General features: G+C 40.9%; 1 protein-coding gene across 1 annotated transcript in view; it reads left to right on the forward strand.

The window, feature by feature from the left end:
• Positions 1–19,638, forward strand: part of LOC119746155 (U3 small nucleolar RNA-associated protein 4 homolog) — a 44,040-nt gene that overhangs the window by 2,638 nt on the left and 21,764 nt on the right. Inside the window, exons 2-10 of the mRNA XM_038222968.1 lie at positions 968–1,148; positions 3,591–3,710; positions 6,236–6,301; positions 7,166–7,340; positions 8,442–8,611; positions 10,328–10,565; positions 11,459–11,562; positions 12,836–12,935; positions 13,876–13,940. Of these exons, the coding sequence (XP_038078896.1) occupies positions 978–1,148; positions 3,591–3,710; positions 6,236–6,301; positions 7,166–7,340; positions 8,442–8,611; positions 10,328–10,565; positions 11,459–11,562; positions 12,836–12,935; positions 13,876–13,940 (1,209 nt within the window). The 5' untranslated portion in view covers positions 968–977. The remainder of the gene's footprint in view (positions 1–967; positions 1,149–3,590; positions 3,711–6,235; positions 6,302–7,165; positions 7,341–8,441; positions 8,612–10,327; positions 10,566–11,458; positions 11,563–12,835; positions 12,936–13,875; positions 13,941–19,638) is intronic.

Below are 19,638 nucleotides of genomic sequence, written 5' to 3' on the forward strand. Positions count from 1 at the left end.
CACATGTTAGCGAGCAGTGCGACAGCTCAGTCGATAGATTAGAGGGTAGGATTTTGCACCGCGAGATTGCGGGTTCGCATCTCAGTTTTGCACTCCAATTTTTTTCCTTTTCTAACCTGAGGCTTTGGAGGATTTTTTTTTAAAGCCTAAAGGGAAAGAAAGTCCGAATTTCATAACGTTTAAATTCACTTTTTTCCTTCTAATTTTATATTTTCTTCTCATGTTTTTATAAAAGTTGCAGTACTACCGTAACGATAGAAAATGGGAAATGCGTGCGTTACGGCTGCCGTAACAATAGCCACTGCGTTTACTTTTATGTCGGCCCTAGGCCCTATTGTTTATTGCTAGCCCCTAGTACTAGTCCCATAAATGTGACTGAAATACTGGACAGGCGCAGATCCAGGGGGAGGGTTTTGGGGTCCAAAAAAAAAAAAAACCCAGCTCTGTCAAAAAAAAAAATTATCATACAAATTCCTAAAAAATAATGCGAACCCCCCCCCCCCCCCCCCCCCCCCCCCCCCCGCTGGGACACCCAAAAAAAATTATACTGGTCATAATGCCCGCCTGTTCAAAATACGGTACACCATTCTGTAATCTAGGGTTAATAATCGTCGAATTTGAACAGCGCCCCCTATTGAAACATGGTACCAGCCCCCAGTGTGCTAGCTTGAGTAACTCCAGCTGACATGCTCATATTCATTCATGTGAATGAATATGAGCATGTCAGCTGGAGTTTCTCAGGCTACAAGTGTACAACACACAACGTGGTTGCTTTAATACCAAACGCTAGCCTACTGAAATGGTGGCCGATCACGGAGAATTAAACCGGATGGTCACTTGGTACTTTAACGTCATACGATGGGAACATCATGCGATCTGATTTTTTTTAGATATTTTTATTCGTCTGCTTAATGGGTTTGTTTCTCTTTCAGACTGTAATACATTTCATTCTTTTCTTTTCCAGCAGGTGAGATACGATGGGTGAATTTCGTGTCCACCATGTCAAGTTTTGTGACTATGTTCCCAGTGCTATTCAGTGCATTGCCTGTGACAGACACGGTGGTACATCTTGTGATAGACTAGCTGTCGGACGGGAGGATGGATCAGTAGAGATATGGAGCATTAAGGATAAATGGTACCAGGAAAAGGTGCGGAAAAGTAACTTTTAAAGTAACATTTTACATGTATGTATGGTGAGCTCATATCACGGGTTTACAGGTGGCATGGGTGGCTTGTGCGTAAAGCGCTCGCCTCTCACCAAGGTGACCACGGTTCGAATCCTGGCCGCGGATCACATGTGAGTAGAGTTGTGCGTTGGTTCTCTCCTGTGCCACGAGGGTTTTTCTCCGGGCCCTCCGGTTTTCCTCCCTCCGGAAAAATCAAACACTTTCGATCTCAGGCTGTGCTCCGTGGTCATATATGGGTCGATGATGCCGGCAGCCATAGGTGCCAGCGGCCCTACCACATTGTAGCCGCGTCCTTCGCAATTCAGCATACCAGCTGCGAGTAAGGATGATTAGCCTCCCAAATTATTATTATTATTATTAGTATTATTATTATTACATAGCTGCCAACTGTTACGAATTTTTCGTAATTATTACGAATTGTTTGTTAAATTACGAAAATACTATTTGCCACTAAAACATTACGAATTTCCCATTTTCTACATAACGAAAAAAAAATACTTGTAAAGTATCGTTTTTGACCGAAAACTTCTGGCGAAATGTCGCGATAATGGATGGACTAGTGACAAGTCTAATAAGAATGCAGTCAAGCACCTGATAGACATCAATGCAGTGTGCGCAGTGGAGTACTTGAGGACCAGACTAAAAGTATTTTTCAATGGTGTGTCATTTGTGTGCATCTCGTGGATGTGTGGTTGTGTGTACTGTGTGTGAGTGCTTTTCAGTGACGATCGTGAGCACATTTGGTCGCTTATTGCCGGGATGAGACCCATCAGTGCGAGATTTTAATCATGGAATTTAATAAGAGTATGGTTGGAATAATCGGTAATAGAGTTTGAGTTTGTCACAACGTCCAGAAAAGATAAATCAGCATGAGTTTGCAAGGTATGTTGGCGGGATATTTCTATTGCATACGGTGGCCCTAAATCATTGTGTGTAAAAACATTGATGATACGAACTCGAAACTCCACATCGATAGCATGCATCTCAAACAAAATATGTGCACATGTTATTGTGGTTATTATTTATTTGACTTCAACAAACAAATACAGACATTAAAACAAAATTAATTAAAAAAAAAAAATATTATTATTATTTTTTTTTTTTTTATTTTTTTTTTTTAATTATCTTTTGGCCTACAGTACTTTATTATTCACAACAAGAAGGGTATGCACATGTATGTGTACATGTAAACCATGTACCTGTACTCGATGTTTGTAAAGCTTTTGATAAAACGAGCAGTTGAAAATGACGGCGCGGGTTGATTACTAATTGGGATTTTGAAAAGTTGGCAGCTATGTTATTATTATTATTATTATTATTATTATATATTGTTTTGAAATGGCACCCGCTGAAGTTGGAATAGTGTACATTGCTTGATGTTAATAATTAGTTTAATTCCATCAGATACATTTATGTGCATTACAAAGTTAATTGCGTACACAATCAATTCATTCCATTTTGGACATCTGAATTTCTTAGACCTTCCAGGCGTTTTGACACAGTTTTTTCCCCCCTGCAAACAAAGAGGCAAAACTCTAACCAATCTTTGCGTCATCCGTTGGCTTGTTAAAGTGGTTATGGCTTTTTCAAAGCAAGTAAGAAACCAAATACAACTGTTGGTTTATCAAAAGTTTGGTTTTTCTTCTTTTCCAGCCATTTGTGTAGAAGTAAAACGGGCATTACAGGCACTGTTTGTTGGTTGTTGACAGTAAATAAATATTTGCTTTTCCCCAGCTCCCTAGGCATTTTGTGTCGAGAACCATTGGAATCAACGCTGCAGTATGAACCCAAAGGCCAATTCTTAGTGGGTTCACTTTGCAGTGCTAAATCCATTAGAATCACTGGCAAGTTGATAAAATGCAGGTAGACCATGGAAAATGTGGGGTGCAGCCTTCCTTTCTGTTATTGGCCTTCAAATGAATTGACCATATACCAGCCACTAAATCATGTAATTAGATGTGGGATTGTGCTGTAATTGAGGATTTTTTGAGTTACTAAATTTGGGCACGTGTGGTCTAGCGGTAGGGCACAGGATTTATGATTGTGAGATTGTGGGTTCGAGCCCCGCCGTGGCCATGCGTGTTGTGCCCTTGAGTAAGACGCTTTACCTCAATTACTCCTCTCAACCCAGATGTTAAATGGGTACCGGCATTATTCAATGCTGGGAAGGTAACAGACTCGCTGTAGAGGAGGTGTGGCGATCCCCCCACAGCAGCATTTCATGGACTCGAGTCTGGCCCAATCGCTTCGAAAGAGAGATGGGCACTCTGTTCCTGTGAACACAGGTTTGTCCCCGTCTTTTACTTAATTAGATGATGACAGGAATGCGAAACCTTATCCTCATATGTTAAGTGATTGACAAGCCTTTTAAGTATTAGCTGGTGGATTGTGCATACTCTGCAGGTCATCCCAGGTTCTGAGAAGAGACGTGTAGATTCATTAGCATGGGTCAATGGCAGACTCTTCTCTTCTGGCCTACAAGGAGACATCACTGAGTACGATCTCAAGAAATGTGCGCCAAAGGTAGGAGCATTGATTTTCTTGATCTTGCCACCATAAGGTCATCTAGACACAGCAGATACTACCTGGTAGTAGACATTTTATTGATGTTGCTTATCTCCACCTAGTTTTGATTTTATTGCTCCCCTTCATGCGTGCCTTCAACATTTGATCATGGTTGTGCACGGAATGAGTCCCCCCCCCGCCCAAAGTGCTGAAACAATATGCTCCTGCATATTAATTACCCATTGACAATCTTCATTTTCTTTCCAAACGTTTCAGCACACACCCATGGCGAAGCTTGTGGTGCTACTGCACTGCTGCATGTTAGATAATAGATATATGTTAGATGCAATATGAAACGGAACATTTGGATTTCAGCAGGAAAACTCGCAGCAATTGAAGGCTACGCTGCAACGATTAACCAGTTCATGCCGGGATCATTTTGACAAAAACGGAACGAGGCGTGGGATTACTTTTCACTCGACCTCAAGCCAGGCGGGTTGAAGCCATCACCCTCGGACAGCACACTCATATTTCAGGCCATGCTCGCTGCGAGCGGGTCACTCCCTCACTCCCTGCGTGTTTATCCGTTATCCGTTTTTAGTACCACAAAACCTTTGCGGGTATAGATGTCATCCTACACGAACTGGTTTCTTCTCGGCTTATATCCCATCCTTGACAATGTAAGAGAACAGTTGCCAACTGCTGTGACTGCATTGCCGCTGATACCATCAGCCTTATTGAGATATGATGGACAGAATAGGAGGCCGCTATATGATTTGGGTCAATTCTTTTGTATCAGGCATGCAACTTTTCCTTGGATCCACTGATTTCCTCATTTTTATGCCCCGCGGCGAAGCCGAAGGGGCATACTGTTTCCGCCTTGTCCTTCCGTGGGTGGGTGGGTGGGTGGGTGTGTGGGTGTGTGTGTGGGTGGGTGGGTGTGTGGGTGTGTGTGTCCGGATAAATCGTGTCAGCGCGATAACTTGAGAAATACTTAACATATGAACTTCAAATTTGGTTTGTGGATTGTTCTTGGTAATCCTAAGAAGCCTATTGCATTTGGGGCCGAAAGGTCAAGGGTCAAGTTCACAGTGGCTAAAACAATAGAAATCTTGTCAGCGCGATAACTTGAGAAATACTTAACATATGAACTTCAAATTTGGTTTGTGGATTGTTCTTGGTAATCCTAAGAAGCCTATTGCATTTGGGGCCAAAAGGTCAAGGGTCAAGTTCACAGTGGCTAAAACAATAGAAATCTTGTCAGCGCGATAACTTGAGAAATACTTAACATATGAACTTCAAATTTGGTTTGTGGATTGTTCTTGGTAATCCTAAGAAGCCTATTGCATTTGGGGCCAAAAGGTCAAGGGTCAAGTTCACAGTGGCTAAAACAAAAGAAATTTTGTCAGCGCGATAACTTGAGAAATACTTTACATATGAACTTCAAATTTGGTTTGTGTACTGTTCTTGGTAATCCTAAGAAGCCTATTGCATTTGGGGCCGAAAGGTCAAGGGTCAAGGTCACAGTGGCTGAAACAATAGAAATTTTGTCAGCGTGATAACTTGAGATATACTTTACATATGAACTTCAAATTTGGTTTGTGGATTGTCCTTGGCAGTCCTAAGAAGCCTATTGCATTTGGGGCCGAAAGGTCAAGGGTCAAGGTCACAGTGGCTAAAACAATAGAAATCTTGTATTTATTCTGAGATCATAGGGATTAGGGATTAATTCATATAAAACCTACAGAAGACACTAATGCTGTCAATTAATGAACGTTCCATGTGACCAAGGTACATGTAAGTTGATGTTAAAAGAGTGGTGTTATGTCATGGGAACAGTCACGGTTGCGGGGCATTTGTGTTTGTAAACACACCTGACTTGTTTACTTCACACTTACATGTATGGCATTAAAAATTGAAAAACGCTGTACAAAGTCTTGTAAAAATTGGAGTTTCCCCTTTTTTTGTTTATTCCAAGTTGCATGCCTGTTGTATTTACCCAAATTTGCTCAGCTGTATGAAATAGGGCCCTGGGAGTGATCCACACACGTCTTTCTTTCCCATGGTACTACATGTACAAGTTTAACCCTCCTATGCAAACATACATTCTGTGCCAAGTTGTCCTTGTAGTCAAAATCAATCAAGTGACTGTTTTCGCCCCTGTAAGAATTCCCAGCCCACATAAAGCAGGATTGACTGCCTTGGACTGCTTAAGTAACTTGATACAGCTATGCTTTGACTCCGGGAGAGTGATAAAACAGCTGTGACCACAACTTGCCTGGTTTGTCTGTTGACCCAGTTTGACTAGTCACAGTGTTTGCTTGACATAATGATCTGACTGCTGGTGACTAGCCTTTGTTAAAAATATAGCAAGGGGAGTGAAAGTGAATTTTGACTGTCTGTGACTGCTTAAATAGTAGGATTGTTAACAACAGTTGAACATACATTCCATTTATAGTTCCATGTAATACAGTTCTTGAACACATATACATTTGTATTTTCATATTTTTGTTATTTTTAATGAATTTATTTATTTTTTACAGAAGACTGCGATGTATGGCAGTGCCTTCTGGTGTATGCAGCAAAATCATGCTGGAACGCATTTAGCGGTGAGTTTAAGGGGCCAAGGGAATGGTAGAAAAATATCTTGGAAGTTGAAAAAGTATTTTGATGCAACTGAGTTGTGCTTGTTAGGTTGTCAGCCAATAGGAACATTTGTTTTGTGTTGTTTGATCGTCCCTCGTGAGCCAATCAGAAACTTGGTTACTCGCTGTGTGTTGCCAGCGTGCTAAGCTCATACTGAGTACGCTTGTCCAAACTTATGTAGTCTCACCGCATTCAAAATGTACGGTGACTGTTAGTTTTAACTTGCGCATGCTCTACTCCATGACGATTGCCGTGCTAGCACGATACGCGAATGTTTGTATTGTACATTGTTGTCGTACGTAGCATGTGTGTGGTATTTCAACGTATGTATGGTGTATTGCGATTGTGGCAGATTTTTCCTGCCCTGGAGCAAAAAACCCATTGGCATCCCTGTTAGGCCAAAAAAAAATTATCCGGTCTCTGGTCAGACCAAAGTTCCGGAATTGACGCGGCGACGCGTTTTTTTTTTTTTTTTTTGCTTTTTTTTTTCTTCTTCAAGCTTGGATTGTACAGACAAGGTGGGGTACTATTTTGCTTTTTTAGTGTCCTCATGTACATTGGTGTCCTCCATAATTTGCCTTGGTGCTTTCGATCATTTTCCTTGGTGCAATTTCCCTCTCCTTGGTGCTCTTTGGTAAAGCAAATTGAGGAGGTGCGGAAATAGAGGGCGCTGTTGGAGCTACCGCGGAACATTTTGGGAAAAAAAAAGATCGACGCGCATGATTAAAATCGACGCGCGCGCTGACCAGAGACTGACTTATTATTTTTTTTGGCCTTACATTGATAAATCTCATGACAAACGATCTGTTTAATTCCCGTTGTGGTAGACTGGTACTGAGGATGGCTGTGTGAAGCTATTTGAAATAGCTGAAGAAGGTGTGACCTATGACCGGTCACTTGACCCCCAGGAAGGTCGCGTGATGACCTTAGCATGGCACAGGTCAGATGAGGTCATCGTTACAGGGTCAGTCAACACTATCAGGATATGGAATGTCTCAACAGGTGGGTGTTGCATTTCTGTTTTTTTTATGTGTTTAAAAGTGTTTGCTTAATTCTCTTGAATAAGATATGTCTTCTGTGGTATTTGAAATGTGGATATTTCATAAATACTTTGTATTGTTTAATAACAACCAACAGTGTTTAAGGTAAGGCTTACTGCAGGCCTTCTGATACATGCCTTATTCATTTGTGACTGACACCATGACATGATAATAATGTCGGAAATTGCAATTTTATAATATAGGTTTTCCCGGCCAATTTCGTGAAGTGTTCCTTCACTTCTGAAAATCGGTCATTCATTCTCGTCTGAATTTGAATGCACGTCTTTAATCCCATTTCAATGCAACGAAAATTCAATCGTTTTCATTGTCCGGGCATTCGGCTTTTTTGAGAACAGACGGCCAGTTACGTTACCTGTGCATTCATTTACGCAAGCATGCCTTTTCTAAATTGATTTCAGGTACAGCTAATTCGATTGACGATTATTGAAAAAGAAACCCCTAATTGTATCTGGTGCCGATGGCATTAAACTAAAAGTGAAATAGAATGGTGATTGTTTGAAATCGCCCTCTAAAAGCGAAAAAGAAGTCTTGTAAACGAATCTGAATGGACATAAAGGAAAGGTGCTGCCTAATTACTTAATTGAATGAACTGAAATGGAATCGAATGCTCCAGTAGCGAAACTGAAACAAGTGTTCAGAGCAATTCTCATATACAAGAGAAAATGAATGACCGATTTTCGGAAGTGATTGAACATTTTAGGAAATTGGCCGGGAAAACCTCTACAATGAAGCAAAGTAAAAAATCAAAGGGATGGTCCATTTTTGATACTCAGATGAACCTGAATGTCCAGTTAGTTTAAAACCTTTTTTCATCCTGTTTTATTACTTGACTGTTCATTCACTGTAAAACAGGAGGATTTATAAATGCCGTTATCTCAAAAATTAGTCCTACAACTTCAGTTAAGTTTGCGTTCTATATTTCTGTTCCCGAACTCAGTGCCTCTACCATCGGAAAGCTCTTGTTGTGCAAGATATAGATATATAAATGTCTCAGTTCTTTCAGAGTTTGACAAGTCACATTCATTGTCCTGTTTTCGCCAAGGTCACGCTGTGCAGAGAATCAGCATGCCCAAGGTATCGCTGCGCAGTATGCTAGCACCACCAGATACCATTGTGTGGAGTGTCACCATCACCAGTAACTACACCATCATTAGCTGTGACTCAACAGGCAAAACACAGTTTTGGAATGGAAGGACAGGCACTTTAATCAAGGTATGCATTAAAGCTATAGTCCATCATTTGCAGCCATCCGAAAAAGTAACTGGCGTATTATTGTTGAAAAACATACTTGGTTGAAAGATAGTAAGTGGACTAAACTCATTGTGAAATTAATCTTTCTGGCAAGCTATCATTTTGAAGTAATCAACGAAAGAAGGCCTTTCCAACGGTGCGTCTTAAGACGCACCGTAGGAAAATTTAAATTAGTAGTTCGTTTTGTTATTCGGCGCAGCGCGTGCGCGCCTGTGCGTTGTATCAATGCTTGCGCGGTTGCTATAATTCGTCGGATCAGTGCGCGACATCGCGTATAGCTGCAATTCAAAACAATTCAAAACATGATTCAGCAACTTTTGATTTGAAATTGAGATCCTAGAATGCTGTTTTTCTTGGAATATACAGCTGAAGCTGAGCTGAAACTTCATCAGGTTAGTTGTTCAGTATCCTTCATTAGATTTTGAACACTTTTGTTGCTTCAAACAAACAAAATGCACAAATTACAAATGATGGACTATATCTTTAAGTGAATTTGCTGGCAATTTTGTTTCAGTGACATACAACTCTTCATAGTCATTACTGCTGTTAAGTTAATCAATGGGATTAGTGTTTGCGTAGTTGAAGTATATTCGTGAGCAGGTCGTGAATTTCATGTTAAGTATTGCACACTACTGATCTAGTTGCTCAAAGATTTTACTACATGAGAAGAATTGTTATTAAACTTGATTTGAGCAGGCATTGTACAGAAAGGTTCCCCTTAAAGAGGTCATTTTTTTCCGTCATTTTTCGAGTATATGTAGCCTAAGGTGTGATGCAATAAAAACGACTATTGTTTCTGTCATGAAATGAATACAAAAGGTACTTTTGAGAGCTGTTTTTCAGGTCCGGTTTCGACCCAAACGTGCAATTTGTGTAAAAGTCGTCGTTGGGGGCAGCAAACAAAACATAGAAAATAGTGACGTAATAAACAGGACTCCCTATGTAGCGTAGTATAAACGAGTCCTGTTTATTACGTCACGATTTCTCTGATTTTACGAAGAACCTGACGACTGTTAATTTCAATTATGCGCTCGCCGACCAACAAATTACTCGATGAATTTCAGTTTTATCATCATATAAACGCACATTACAAAAGAATGGGAGTTTGTCATTATGATATATATGGGTCTACTCTACAGTACAAAAATATAAAAAACAAAAACGACTTTCAGCATTCCACAACCTCTTTAAATTCAATTCATTCAGTATACATTGTGTACAGTAACAGTCTTGTTCATTGTTCACCCCTATACTAAAAATACAAAGGGTGTGTATGTGTGGGTGGGCCGTCACCGCATTATTTGGTTTGGCAAAAGCCCCATAATGCGGTTATTGCAAATGTTAGGCAAAATAGGACTGAGTTATAGGGATTTCTGGTGTCCCCATTGCGTCTTCGGTCCCCATACATGTAGTACCAGGCCTTCCTCCCACCTCTTTTCATTGTCTTCTCTCTACAGGTTTCTTCAGGCTTGCGAGCTTACAGTGCCTAGGATTCCTTAGTTTCAGTATCAGAAAAATAATTCACCATTGGCTAAATATGGTCACAGAGAGCACTAGACCAACACTTAAATCACTGGACTTGATTCAGTGGGTGTTTCAAGCCCTATTGAGGAATGTACATATTCACCTCGTCTACAGCGTGCTGGAAATTTTGACAATCTGTTTCTTTGATTTCAGAGTTTCTTAAGCCACAAAGCCGATGTGCTTACAATGTGCATAAGTGAAGATGAGAGATCAGTCTGTACGGCAGGAGTGGATCCTTCCATTGCACAGTTTCACCTGGTAGATAAAGACGGTAGCTCTGACAGACTGACGTGGGTACGGTCTCGCAATCTGAGTGATAGAGCTCACAGTGTGGGTCACACTCATGACATCAAGGCCTTGGTCCACGTTGGCAACCAGGTGGTGTCTGGAGGTAAGTTTAGCAGATGAGTGTCAAAAGTATCTGAATCAAATAATGATTGCTCTAAACATCAGGACTAGTTGGAAAGATATTCTGTCCCTACTAATAAACATGCAGTGGCAGTCCTCTCAATTCATGTCTTTTATTCATTAATCATAAATCAACAACAACAACCAAAAGACATGGAGGAAACCTAGATCATGAACATGAAAGACGAATCAAATGAAACAGGCTAAATGGCAATGAAGCAAGGAACTAGAAATTAATGTGGAAGCAAAACAAACAAAAAATTGGGGTCTGCGCAATTGAAATATTAAATATTTAACAATTTAGCTTAACAAGAAAAGCATAAGCCAGGGAATAACGGTTACTTGGCTAGGTCAATGGAAAATTGATGAATGGGATGGGAGATAATAAGAAAATATACCTTAACCCTAACTCCCTAGCATGATTTACGAGGAACCATACCCATCCTGGCAAATTCCAACACCATATGGGAAACTGCACACACATATTTCTGACTTAGTTTCTGGAGGTGTGCCCAACCCAATGTAAAAGACTGTCAGTTTAGGGGTACTGTACCCATCCTGACAGATTCCAACAAAACATGCTGTTGGGGTTTGATGGGTTGAGTTCTGTTAGGGTTACTCTTGAGAATCAATCCAAACAGGGCTGTATTTTGAGTAGAAGGTAACGAAGGATGAGACCAATGCTGTTTTTGACAGGTGAGCGGTGAGTTGCCTTATTTCTGATTGAATCAGAATACAAGAAGCAAGTTTCCTTCAAGTACTATTGTCTCGAGACTGAAAAGTAGACTCTGGTAACGAGGTTGGGGCATTGGCATAATACAAACAACGAACACTGCGACTATCCTTAAACCCTCTGTATACCATTTTTTTGCCCAGGTGTGGATACCAATTTGCTAGTGAGCCCTGCCGAGGCTGAACCTACTAAGAATTGGAAACAGCAGACAACTCACATCAGAAGAGTCATCTCTGCTTTTCCTCATGTGAGTTTATATCCAGGGATCACTCATCACCATTGCTTGCCTTCTTTTCTAGGGAAATGAAAACAACGATGTTACTTAACCACCTTATGTGCTTGCATGCATTGTGTATGTTTAAAGTTTCCAGAAATTGTGTTTTTCCGATACAAAATGTGATGTTCCGTGGTTTTTGCATTCCATGGGCATATGCAACTTACAACATGGATAGGAAACAAAATGATATAAAGGCATCATTGGACCCTCCTGTTCATTGGGAATATTCTATTAGTTCTCTACTGACATAATAATAAATAATAATACCGAAGTCTTATATAATTATGTCTATTATTAGAGACAGGTAAATGAAGTACATGAGAAATATGAGAACCATTATGTAGCACCTTTATAATGGTTTACAAGGTGCTGCAGCGCATTAAGCAGCCACTTCCAGAAACACCGTGGCAAACCCCTTCTCTTAGCGATAAGTGTTTCTGGGTTCTTTAACGTGCATTACACAACACACGGGACCTACGGCTTCACGTCCCATCCGAAGGACGAAGCTACATGTATAATGGTAAAGTGCCTTGCTCAGGAGTGCAAGCACCATGTTCCCACGGTCAGGATTCGAACCCATGGACCACGGCTCACGAGTCGAACACCGCAACCATTGGACCACAGCAGCCCACAGCCTTTATGGGATGGGACTTTATCACGTGTGTATGCACATTAACCCTAACTCCCTAGGTCTTTTTTGCTAGAATGTAGCCTCAATCCTGCAAAATCCTCAAATTGGCTTCATGGAAAAATAGCATATCTATAGCCTCAATCCTGCAAATTCCTCCATTATTTCTTGAATATGGTCTGTGGAGAGGTGACCACTGCCTGAATCCTGCAAAATCCTCCGGCTATGCCCTGTCAATAGTCAATAGGTTGAGGAAGAGGCAGTGACATCCTGGAGCAGTGCGGAGGATTTCAAGTATAATCAAGGACTAATTTATGCTAGGCTGAGCATAAACAACACAAGGTCTGGCCCAAAACCTTGACACAGTGCGTCCTCCGAAATCAGCAACGCACTTTTGCCATGTAACCTCAATCCTGCAAATTCCTCCAATTTGCAAAAAGGATTTTGGAGGATTTGGGATGGTTAGGGTTAACGATTAATCCCGTTGAGCAACACCTTGTAATCCTAGGCTGTGCTCATTTTCAAAGGCTTCAGTGTTCCAGTCTTAGTATTTCAAGACTACATGTATAATATCATTTGTGTTGATTAATTGCTCTGATGGATTGTCCTCATCAGAGATCTGGTGTGTACTGTGCCCCGGATGCAGAGTGTCTACTCTTTCAATTTCCGACGCACTTAGAGCTGTGGAAGCTGGGAACTGCATTATCAACTGAAGGTAAAGCTGTACAATAACTATTGTAATTTTTGCAATCACTATTCCAATTTTTTTTTTCTTTTCCGTAATAGTCTTGAATCCTGAATGTGTTGTGTAGTTTACAACAACTAAAATGGATGTACAAACTTAAGTCAAACTTAACATGCTTTAAATAAACAACTACCGTGATTAAGACAGTAGATTGTATTTAGGCCAAATTAAAAAAAACATGTTTAACGTCCCCGCCCGCTTCCTTTTTGGAGGCCACCTCCTTTTTTTTGTTTGTTTTTGTTTGTTTTTGTTTTGTTTAAACGAAAAAATGATACATTTTAAACAGTGACATCATTTTGGCCTCTTTGTCTGTTGCATCTAGCCCATATAAAGCTGGTATGTCATTTCCTGAGTCCAAGTGACGGCCATTTAAAAAAAAACTGGCGGCCATCTTGAAAAGTAGCCCGGTCGGGCGGCCATTTTGGAGGAGAAAAAAAGGGCCTCTTCCTTCCTTTTTTTCAAAAAGGCAGGACACTAAACATGTTTTGTTTTTTATTTGGCCTTGCATTGTGAGCTGTAAATTGTTTTTAAACTTGACTGTCCTGTTTAAGAGTTGGCATGTTCTCTATACACAACATATGTGGTTTGCTTCCAAACCTGCGTGTCAATTCAAATTTATTTATTCCACTTCTTTACCCAGGGTATGCCCAAACAGTTAAAAACTGGTTTCCATTGGGGCCCTGCATGCATTTATAACAAATTATTAAATAATAAGTAAAGTTTAAGTTAAACTCATAAGGAAAAGTACATTGGTGAAACAATTGATTCTGTTAATTCTGTCTGTCTACTTTCCATTGTTCTCTAAACTTGTGAAATGCTTCAAATAGGGATTCAGACGATCACCCTCCAAAAATACGTCAGTGAGTTTTGCTTAACACTGGACTTCTGCATCTGTTTGCTCTACCCACAGGTTCTGATGGGGAAACCCTTCCACTGTCCGATCATCAGGTTAAGCTCCTAGAGTTGAAGGCTAAGGTAAGAGCCATTCATTTCAAATGCAAAGACAGTAACTTATCAATATTTGGTGGTCAAACCAAATCATCAGTAACACTCTACAACTCCTTCAAGCTGAGTCCACTAAATATCCTTGAAGAACACCAGCAACTTCCTGCCAATAGTACACAGTGTTGTAGTCGAGTCCATCGCAAGTCCAGTCACAAGTAAATCACAAGTCTACACACAAGTTCAGTCACAGGTAACAGGGGACGGACAAAGGAATGCTTTTGTCACAGACAATTTGAATAGCTTATTACCTGACTTGGGGTCGGATTTCTTTGATTGACTAACCTTGGTCAATGCTCTCGTCGTTATTCGTGCCGTACGCAGTCCTCGTGTGCAATGCAGTGCATGTAAAAATACGGCGCGAATAGCGACCTCATGCGGCCACTATTTCTATGCAAATCGGTTGGGAACAAGCGAATGGGTCTAACTGATTTGCATAAAAATAGTGGCCGCGTGAGGTCGCTGTTCGCGCTGTATTTTTAATGCGCTGCATGCATAGTCTTGTGCTACTGCTAGCGCTAGCGAGGTATCGCGCTAGGGATGAATAAGGATGAGCGCCTTGACCAAGTCTAGTGGTTGACTTGTGAGGACATGTTATGGAATGACTACAGCACCAAAGTACATCATCAGACTGGAAGATGTGGAAAGACCATTGAGAACCCCCTTGTACCACACTATCCAGCATGCTTTACAACCAGCGCCTGCATTACTCCAGGGAGCTGGAACAGCTGAGGTATCAGACAAGAAGGAATGTATCATGCTGTCTATGAAAACCAGGAGTACGCCAAAGGCACAACTGTCATAGCCATAACTGCAATGTGAAAACTCAAACAACTGTGTAGGGCAATTCCACGGTTACTCACGTTACATTTTCGTAACGTGAGCAACCGATTTTGTGCGTCTTGTTTATCATACATGGCACATTTTTCTGGATGTCATCTTTGGTGCTTAAGTAGGTCTAGGTCTACTCTATCTACCATGGGGATAACAGTTATTAAACCTTTTCAGTAAGGTAATTACAGCCCAAGGAAACTCAAAAGTACATCAAAAATGTAACGTGAGTAACCGTGGAATTGCCTTGTAGCTTTCACAGTCGTTGAAGGTGGCGTAATACAAAGCGAAAAAAGGACACTGTTACTGACTTTACTTGCCCAACTCATCAAAGTTGATACAAGAAATTCACCCATGACAGAAATGTGGCAGATGACTCCCAATTCCTAAGTGAGCCAAAATAAAACTTTTTAGGCGTTTATCAAAGCTGTGGGTATCCTCATGCAAGATGTTTATAACGATATGAAATGTTGCACAGCTACCCAGAGTTTCATGAAACTGATTTTATGTTCATTGCTCACCTGTGCAACATATTTGTTGCGTAAATCCCCTGCATGGCATAAGTTACCCACTGTTTCATACAATTGGCTGCTGACAGTATTTCATACAGATAGCTTTGCTTATTGTGCAGTTGTGTGCACAATATAATTTGAGCTGGCAATTTTTTACCCAATCCAAATCCAGGACCTTGATTTTGCCATTTAAACTGGGTAAATCCTACCATTGAACTGATTACAGTATTAATACTCTAGACAGGGTCACAGCATTTACCATCAACAGTAAAGGCCACTCTAACATAAGACACAGACAGCTTCACAACCACATAACAAACAGTGACGTTTCATGTTGGGAGGAAGTCAATTCAGCCAACACCTTTGGACCAGTCAGTTTGCACTACTTTCCCCCTCAAACCATGTTGTATTTGTTTTCAATCTTCATGTCCATCAAACACAGCTTCAAAATATTCAGTGTCATTGCATGTCTACTTTGTAAGTGAATATTGAATAAGGAAATGGACAAATGTACATGGACAGTCTACAAAATCAGTTTTCATTTCGTCGCGTCAGTGCAACAAGGTCGTAACTCGATTTATGCAACAAAGTCGTATCTCGCGCGAATGCGCTCCGTGCAACAAGGTCATATCTCATGTATCGCGACGTCCATTGACTTGGTGTGTCCATCCGGGTTATTTTAAGCGAGATACTATTAGTTATCCCGTGAGCGCGAGTGGAACACGGAATAATGTAGTGAGTCTGTGTCCCACATACAAGGCACTACATTTTCTGTGTTCCACGAACACAAGCGGGATAACGAATTTATCTTCAAGCAAACTTGACGCAAAGTAAAGATGGAACACGCACGCTGTACACACACTTTTCAGCGGTTATCCTATTGCACGTGCGTGTTGTACGCGGAATGGCGCTCGCATCTTAGAAAAGCGCAGTACGCGGAGTGCGGTGTGGACCGAGGCCGTGCTACATGGTTATATGTAGCACGGCTTGTTGCCATGGATCGACCAATCAGGATTGAGGATTTAAGTTTACTTGAACATAAGATCTTTTGACATTCTGTGCAGTTTCAAGTAAATCATTTGCTTTACTTCACTCATTAACACAGAATAAGTTTGGATGGATAGATTGCATTTTAAAACTACTTGGGATAGTTTACTTGAACATAAGATCTTTTGACATTCTGTGCAGTTTCAAGTAAATCATTTGCTTTACTTCACTCATTAACACAGAATAAGTTTGGATGGATAGATTGCATTTTAAAACTACTTGGGATAGTTACAAAATACCCGGATGGCAGCATAGCTGCCTGTGTAGCTGCAATGTCCATTATGTAAATATGAACATACAGGCCTCCTTCACAGGACCCTATTAATAATGTCAGCTGTGATAATGGACACACAATTGATTCTGTGTTGATAGCCTGAGGCAATCCTCAGCACGTCTGTTTATTCCCTAGACTCCTTGACTGCAAAGCCACTCATCTAGATCTCTTTTCTCCAACTTGCCTTCTGAATTTGTAGTTTATTGAACCACACTAGAGCCCTTTTCACACTAGAACCTCTCAACCCGGGTTGAACTTAACCCTGGGCGAACCCAGTGCTGCCCCGGATTGAGTTTTTGATTTTTCAACCCCGCGTTCAACCCCGCGTTCAACCCCACATCGTTTCACACTTGTTTCTTGCAAATCAAGCTTATCACTACTGTTTTGAACCCTGGCAAGAATTTCAACCTGGGTTAGAAATCTCAATCCTGGTCTGGAGCAGGGTTGAGTTCAACCCGGGGTGAAATCAATCTCGGGGTTGACGCAGGGTTGACGCAGGGTTGAAATTCTTCAAGTGTGAAACGATACATGTTTTCGACCCTGCGTCAACCCTGCGTCAACCCCGAGATTTGTCTCGTGTGGAAAGGGCTTAGGTGAGCCCCACGACCATATTCAAGGAGTGTGTTAAGCCTATCTACGTCTGGCTATCTGCTCTGTGTATCAACCATTGAGGGCAGTGTGTAATATCGCAGTTATGTACACGGGGCTGATCATGCATGCCTCAGCCATTTCCTGCTGGTTGCAAAGGATTAATCACTAAACTACATCATACCCTATAGAAAAAAATAGAATGATTTCGAGCTAAATGTGTCATGTTTGCACCGAGTATCCTGTGACAGGTAATGCAAATTAAGGTTGACAGATGCTATTTTTATGTAAAAGACTACACTGAGACTGACATGAGTGATGTGTGATGGCAGCAGCTGTCAAGGCAGGCAACATGCGTAGACTCAAGCCAAGAGCAGTGTAACCTTGCCCAGCTGACTGAATAGGGTCCCTGCTTCCTCAGGAAATGTGTCTATCGGCAATGGTTGCTTAGACTTATCCTGAAACTGGCTGTGAACGCCAGGGAAGGTTTAGCATTATCATTGTATATCTTGCCCATTATTTGTGGGATCTTGGCTTTTTACCAATGTTAGGAAACTCCTCATTTTAACTATGAGCTCCGTGCCAAACAAAGAGGGCGCCCTTTTACCTAGCAACCACGTCCCATGGGCGGGACATTTCGTTCCTTGTGTGTGACATATGTACACCAGGGGATTTGTACTACGTACACACACTGTGTCACACAGTGGTACGGTCGCGCGTCGCGGCAAATTGCAGTCAGGCAAGATGGCGTCGATCGGTCACCCCCCACTGTACTTTGTTTGCCGGTGAGGGGGTACTTGTGAACGGAGGGGATAGCGTAGCTACTTTAAACCTTTTAAATTATCTTTTTTTTCGAGGGGGGGTGTTGAGTTTTGTTTGAATAGTTTTGCCTCGATAGTTTTGCCTCAGCGTTTGAGTTAGTTACAGGGGAGTAATTCATCTGCCACAATTATTCCACCTATTTTCCTTAGATAATATCTGATATTAATTCCTTACTTGCACATGTTTCATTGCAGTAAGAATAGACTCATGTTTTCCTCAAGTCTTCAAAATCATTGGCTTAAAGTCATAAAAATAGCACATTAAAAGAGGACAATACTGAGATATGAAAAATGGCCAGTATTTTCATCATCTCTTGCACTTCCTTGAAAGCACTTGTTAGTCTGCCAACGCACATTATATTTTCTGTGTGATTTCACCAATTCCCGATACAAGCAAAGACCAGACCAAATTTGGTGAATAATCTTATCGGCAGTGTTCCAGACAGCAGGGTTGGTATAAAGAAGGCAAAAACAAAGATAGCATGTGCAGATATTTTTTTTTCTTCACATTACTGGTAATTTTCCACGGGGAACGGAGGCCTTGAACCCCGTAATTGGGAACAGATGGCAAGGTTCCTCAGACATCATCAATGTTTCATCCAACATAACTACGACACCTCTACAGCTTATACAGTTACAGATGTGTCCTATGAGTCACTAACGAAGACTGGACATTTTGTGTACGGAGACCTTTTGATGGACTTGTGAGAGATCTTCTATAACATCCAATTTTTCATTTGTACTGTTTAACCATTCACTTGATCCGCTCATTGCATCAGCCCCTGATGAATGATGTATAACTTTCTTCCAAGTATACAGGCAGTGTATAGAACTAGTGATGACAACATAAACATTCAGGCATTCTGTTGCTACCCAAATAATCAAATGAAAAAGGATATGTCAAGAAAGGCTTACATGTAGACATGTGACGCCATGATGATAATGTCACTGTCGTCAGACTGGATATTTTTGAAGAGGAACATGAAGATGATCAAGTATTCACATTTATTTGCACCAACTCATTGTTTACACAACTCCAATGTTACTTTCAAATAATGGCATCAATTTGCTTGCCTACATGTAAGGCGTGTTCTTAGTCATCAGAGTATGATTAAACTGACAACGCTGTTCACCAGTTTTCTCCAGTGGTTTTGTTTTTACCAATACGTTGATTTGTAAATTAGTTACACGCCACAACAGTTTGGATATTTGCGGTACAAATTATAAACTCAATATGATGCTCATTCCAAACTCATGAAGCTCACAGGAAAACTCATGACACTCATTGGAAAACTCTTTTATGCTGAAGTAGAGCAAGCTCCTGCCTAAGATGACACCACTGTTTTACTTTTAAAGATTGAAATAAAAAACCCCAAAAGATCATAAACACCCCTAAAAGTATCAATACAAAGATTATTCCTTGACTCCAAGGTGCCCTTTAAGGATTCCATTCAAGCAATTTATTAGGCCACTTTTTTCCCCAGTACTATTCTTACACCATGCAATTAATACCCGTAGTTCCTTTAATACCTGCCAGATCATAAATCTGGTGACTTTACCATGAGACACAAAAATCCATTTATGCAACGCTGCTCGGC

This window comes from Patiria miniata, unplaced genomic scaffold (genome assembly GCF_015706575.1).
Source record: "Patiria miniata isolate m_02_andy unplaced genomic scaffold, ASM1570657v1 HiC_scaffold_12, whole genome shotgun sequence".
Classification (NCBI taxonomy): Eukaryota; Metazoa; Echinodermata; class Asteroidea; order Valvatida; family Asterinidae; genus Patiria; species Patiria miniata.